General features: G+C 40.2%; 1 protein-coding gene across 1 annotated transcript; it reads left to right on the top strand.

Annotated features, from left to right (window-relative positions):
• Window positions 1–3,925: 3,925 nt before the first annotated feature.
• Window positions 3,926–4,462, top strand: LOC111624384. The gene has a single exon (XM_023367216.1). It carries the CDS (start codon window positions 3,926–3,928, stop codon window positions 4,460–4,462), a length of 537 nt encoding a protein of 178 aa, XP_023222984.1.
• The last annotated feature ends 1,585 nt before the right edge of the window (window positions 4,463–6,047 follow it).

Here is a 6,047-nt window from a genome sequence, read left to right as displayed (position 1 = left end):
AATAAGAATAGTAATAGTAATGCAAATGATACACTAAAATAATAAAATAACTATGTTACTAAATATAATAATAAAATAATTATATTAAAAAAAAACTGAAGTCACCTAAAATCAGGCCAATATCTAGTAGTTCCAGTGTCTATAACCTTATCCACTCAGCTACTGCCATTCATATGATACATAGAACCTCCAGACTTATAAACTGAACACTCAATTTTTTGGGGAACATGTTTCTGAAATGCTTGAGAAGTGGGTCCTATTATTTGGACCAAGAACTACTGGTGTTTAGGGTTGTGTGTTTGCCAAGTTTCATTCGAATTGACGAGAACAACATTTATCATCTCTTTGTCAGCTGAGAAGATGAAGCAGAAAGGTAGGTACAAAAAAAAGATAGTAACTTGAGTGGTCTTTAAGCAGTTACAGAAGGACAGCCAGGAAAGAATGCAGGATAATAATTGGTGGGGGAAAGCCCAGCATCCTTGATTCTGCAGTTTATACAGAATTTTTAGTGAATTAATAAGGTTCTGATTAGTTTAAGTCTTCCTTCCTAACTGGTTACCTCTGTTTCTAGGTGTAAAAAGACTCAGATTAAGGCTTGAGAAAGGCTGATTATCTAAGTGCAATTTGATATCTCATTTCAACTCAGTCTAAGAATTGTTTATTAAACCATATCCTTTTTTTCTCATATTTTAATTTACTGTGTTTTTAATACATGAACCAAGAATTTTAACAATTCTGTTACAAAGTTCTCCCTTCAATTAATTTAAAATTATTTATCACAAGTGTATTCTATATTCCCATTTAATTGCTTTTACAATTGTCCATGTCAGGATTTGCTTCCTTGATTAGACACCTGTTAATTCTTGTTACTTCTTTCACTTGCAACTTACATCACTAACTATTCTCAACAGGTTTACAATATACATACATTCTGGTGTGTACAGAGATTATAACTATATCTACTCTTCAAACCTGTTAACTGGAATGGTTCCTTTTTTATAGTCACAAATGTTTTGACTGAGGAATCCCCTCCTGGACTCTTCCTCAGGCTTTATTGAATAGGCTGTTACTATTCGAATAAACTTTATATACGAATTTCTTCCGAATATTGTCATGTGAAAATGTTCCATAATAATACAATTGTATTGTGCATGTTCCATATACAGGTATACCTCGCCTTACATCAGTAATTGGTTCCAGGAGAGGCAACGTAAGTTGAATTTACTTGTCTCCAAATCTACTTGTCACTAGGCTAAACCATAAATTACCATTCCCGGTTCTGTATTTTATTTATTAATGCATTTTTAATAATATATGGTTAATAAGGATCAACTTTAAGCTTACAAACAAATAAATTTTAGTTTTTAATATAATACAGAAAAAAGTAAGCTAAATTTATATGTTAATGATATGTTAATGATATCTTTATTTTGTGGAAAGATAATCACAGAGTTAACCAGTTTATAAATCTGATCAACAACAACCTGTAATTAACTCTGGAGCTGGAGCAGGAAAATGAAAGCACTGTTAATTTTTTGGATTTATCTATAACTTGAAAGGAAGAGGAAATGAAAACAGATATATACTGGAAACCCAGTTATCTTCCTATTATCATTGCTAGGAACTCCGCAAACCCTGAGCATATAAAAATGGCGGTTTTTCGTTCATGAATAAGGAGGGCGCACATGCATTGCACCAGCATCTATGACACTTACAATGAGTTGGAATAAGAGCTAGGTCAGTCTGGTTTTGGCAAGGTAGTGCTTCTGTTTGAGCTCCGTCTTTAGATCATCAGAACTTACGATATTTAGCATCGACAGATGAAAATAAAACATCGCTGGACAGCACTTATCGCAAGGATTCCATGAGTGAAAAAATTATTAATTTCCGACTCGTAGTTCAGAAGTTATGAGTGTTCAAACTTTTCGGTTTTGTTCGGGCCCCACGTGCGCCATCCGATATTTTTATCGACAGCCTTAGATGGCAAATTGTACCAACTACGTCGTACAAAAATTTCGCTCGGTTATATATTACGGTTCTCGAGATATAAATGGATAATAAATTCACCGTTAACAAAGGGCCGTTCCGCCACGTGCGTGTTAGCCGACCGGCGTGATTTTAGCCGAGCAGCGTCGGCCGAGCGTGGAGGCAAATTTTCGTAACTACAATTTCATTTTTCGGTAAAAGCACCATCTCAGCTCCCTTTATCAGTTTTATAAGCGCGACTGGATTTTGATTGGCGGTTTAACGGAAGGGTGTCTAGCCAATCGGCATCATTGTAGCCTTTCGGCGATCCGTTGTTTCCTCAGTTATAACCTCGAGCTGCGACTTACGCTCAGTTTACTGTGCTTGTCGGGTTGTCGGTTAAGGGATACTTACGTCCCGCGACTTAACTGTTTTAGTATCTAAGTTATTATTAACAAGCCGATCGGCATATTCGTGCTAAACGGCTCCAGAGGACAGAACACTGGTAAGAAACTCTTCGACCTCGCTCATCGCAAAAAAATGGAGTCACCCGAACCAACTAAAAAATTAGATATGTCAACCGTACCAGCAACACCAGCTGAACCAGCTACATCGAGTCCGCCGGTAAGTCTCGAAAACCTGGAAGACAAAATACTAGGGGAAGCAAGTGAACATCTGAAAAAAATAATGGATCTTCTTCCTGCTAAAAGCAAACCCTCACTAAACACCGAGGAACGAAAAGAAGTAAAGGACCGGGCGTTGCAACTGCACAGTTGCATCTGCCAGATGTTCGGAATTCTACGCGAGATGAGGGCCAAACTGGAGGCCGCTCCAGCCCAGATTCCAGTCCAGGAACCGCAAACAACGACGAAAACATACGCACAGGTGGTCAGCGCCAACATCGACATCAGACCCAGCCGCACAACAAGAACCTTATCGGATTCAATACGCACGAAAGTACAGGTGGAGGGTTCTGGAGGTACCCACGTGATGCTCCTGTACCCACAAGCTAAGGAGGAAGGCCAAAAAATAGATATGGATGAGGTTACATCAGAAATAATCAAAGAAATCAAACCTCACAAGCTTAAGATAACGGTAAAGGCCGTCCGTAGGGTCAAGGCAGACGGAGTGTGTGTTAGGGTTGGCAGTGAGAGAGATAGTAAAGTATTAAAAGAAGCCATAGAAGCAATACCGAACATACAATCAAAAATTAACTGTAAGATATCCGAGGGCAGAAAACCCAGGATAATACTACTAAACGTCCCCAATGCCATATCAGAAGAAGACATCATAGGAGTAATGGCAGAGCAAAATAATATATGGGGGAACAAGACGACGGATGAAATAATAACTGCGTGCAAAATAAGCAAGATTTTAAAAAACGGCAGAGTCAAAGAGAACTGCCAAAACGTTGTTCTGTCAGTAACACCGGCCATCCGAAACATTCTAATACACCACAGACACATATCAGTGTCGTGGTTTATGATCTACATCGATGACTTCATACCACTTATAAGGTGTTACCAGTGCTGTGGTTTTGACCATTATGCACGGGACTGCACAAACGTTAAAAAATGTAGCCACTGTACGAAAGAACATGGCTACAAAGACTGTACGAGACGGCAGAAAAACCCTGTATGTGTCAATTGCAAAAAAGCAAACGAAAGTCTCCCAGAGAACAAACAGAGATTGGTCAACCACAACGCATTCAGCAACAGCTGCCCGCTCCTCCAACGACTGAAACAGCAACACATAAACAGAACGGATTATGGCCAATAGCCACACGAGCGATCCAACACAGACCCACACAAACAACGACCAGTCGACAGAGAAAATGATAACAAATAGTCAACACCGGACAACCAACACGATAAAAATTCTGCAAATAAACGCCCAAAAGAGTAAGGCAGCCAGCTCGTTGCTTATAAAGACTGCAAACGATACAAACAGCGATATAATAATGATCCAGGAACCCTACACCATAGACAACACCATCGTCAGGTTTGGGAACTGGAAGGTCCTCGCAGGCCACTACAACACACGGCCGAAGTGCGGGATCCTCGTCTGCAACGACAAACTAAACATCGCTCTCATCCCGTGGCTTTGCTCGCCCAACATCTGCACGGCAATGATACACCAAGAGAACCCAATATACCTATTAAGTGTGTACTTTTCACCCGAAGAAAATGATGAGAGCTGCATCAACGAGCTGGTAAGTGTCACGAGCAGAATTGACATTAAAAATGTCATTATTGCTGGGGACCTGAATGCTAAATCAGCGATATGGTTCCACAATAAAGAGGATAAAAGGGGAAGGTTGGTGGCAGACTTTATGGACGCAAACGATCTTATATCGGTCAATATGACGACACACCCGACTTTTCACACTCCCCACGCAGAGGGCTGGACGGATGTCTGTCTGGTTTCTGCGGACCTGGGCTATCAAATCTCTGACTGTGAGACGATGCTCATTACGTCCGCTAGCGACCACAGATAACTTTTGACCCAGGTGTCCGATGTCATAATCGAAGAACAACAAACTAATCACCACAAAATGCATACTAATTGGGAGACGTTCCGGGAATGTTTTAGCCAACAATGGAGAAACTACAGCTTTCCCGATATAAAGACCCAGGAAGACATAGATAATTATGCAAATTTCATAACCGATACCATCCTATCGGCCAAAAAACAAGCCACCTTAACAAAAACAAGAAAGCACAGAAAGACCTACTGGTGGATGGATGAGTTATCAATACAAAGGGACAGGGTCTCCAAAGCCCGTAGAAAGGCCTCTAGAACAAAAGACGAAGAGGAGAAGGAAAGGCTAAAACAGACATATAAGACAAAATTGAAGGAATACAAAAAATTGATCAATAAAACAAGAACGAAGGCATGGAGGGGCTTTTGCAGTAGGTCCAACAAAAACGGTCCCTGGGACATTCCCTACCACATAATTTACAAGAAAAGACAAAAGCTTAACATTCCGGATATAATCGAAACAAGCGACCAGGGAAACGACAACATTCCTGATATACAAAAGAATATCACAGAAATAATGGATTACCACTTCCCGATGGATCGCACGGAAGAGGACTCGCCAATACACGATTCTATCCGTATTGGCAGCGATAATTATACTACGACAACCAACGACCAGCTTTTTTCATTTCGCGAGGTGGAGCGGGCAATTATGTCGCTCGCCAATAAAAAAGCTCCAGGACTAGACAACATTACCCCCGAAATGGCGAAAGAAGCTTTTAAGGCCATACCGATCTCCCTAGTACACTTATACAACAAATGTTTACAAACGGGCTTTATCCCGAGCGATTGGAAGGTGGGGAATATCAAACTAATCCCCAAGGTAGAAAAACCCTCCGCACCCAGTCACTACAGGCCACTAAGCCTCCTCCCGGTTCTAGGGAAGGCCCTGGATGGATTAATTATAGAAAGAATCAATTGGATATTACAACAAGGAGACCACCAAAGCCCTAATCAATACGGATTCCGCCCTGGAAAATCAACAACAGACGCTGCCCTAAGTTAAAAACTACATTAAAAGAGCTTGGAAGAAAAACAATCATGCAATACTTATCAGCATAGATTTCAAGAAGGCGTTCGACCACCTTTGGTGGCCGAGCATCCTACACCGGCTAAAAACAATAAATTCACCGATGAACATCTATAGAATCACAAAAAACTACCTTACAAACAGGAAGGTGGTACAGTGGAACCCCGGTTAACGAACGTCCTGGTTAACGACCAAATCGGTTAACGAACTTTTATTTTGCAAAAATTTTGTCTCGGATAACGAACAAAATTCGGATAACGAACGTAACGGTATTTTGTGTCAAATTTTAGTTGTGTTAGGCACGTGCGAGTTAAGTATTGCTTTTCCGAGTGTTTGTACTATACTTCTTTTTTCAGTTTTGTGATTTATATATTTAATCAATATGGCATCCAAGAAAGAAAAAAGTCATAATGGCAATAGAAAACGACAACGCGCTATCGCATTTGAGAAAAATTTTGATTAAAAGAATAAGACAATCAACTTTAGATCAATTTCTTGTTCCTTACGGAAA

This window comes from Centruroides sculpturatus, unplaced genomic scaffold, assembly GCF_000671375.1.
Source record: "Centruroides sculpturatus isolate CEXI.00-Female unplaced genomic scaffold, Cexi_2.0 scaffold264, whole genome shotgun sequence".
NCBI classification, from domain to species: Eukaryota; Metazoa; Arthropoda; class Arachnida; order Scorpiones; family Buthidae; genus Centruroides; species Centruroides sculpturatus.
Note: the sequence above shows the minus strand (reverse complement) of the source record. Positions and strands in the feature narration are given on the sequence as shown.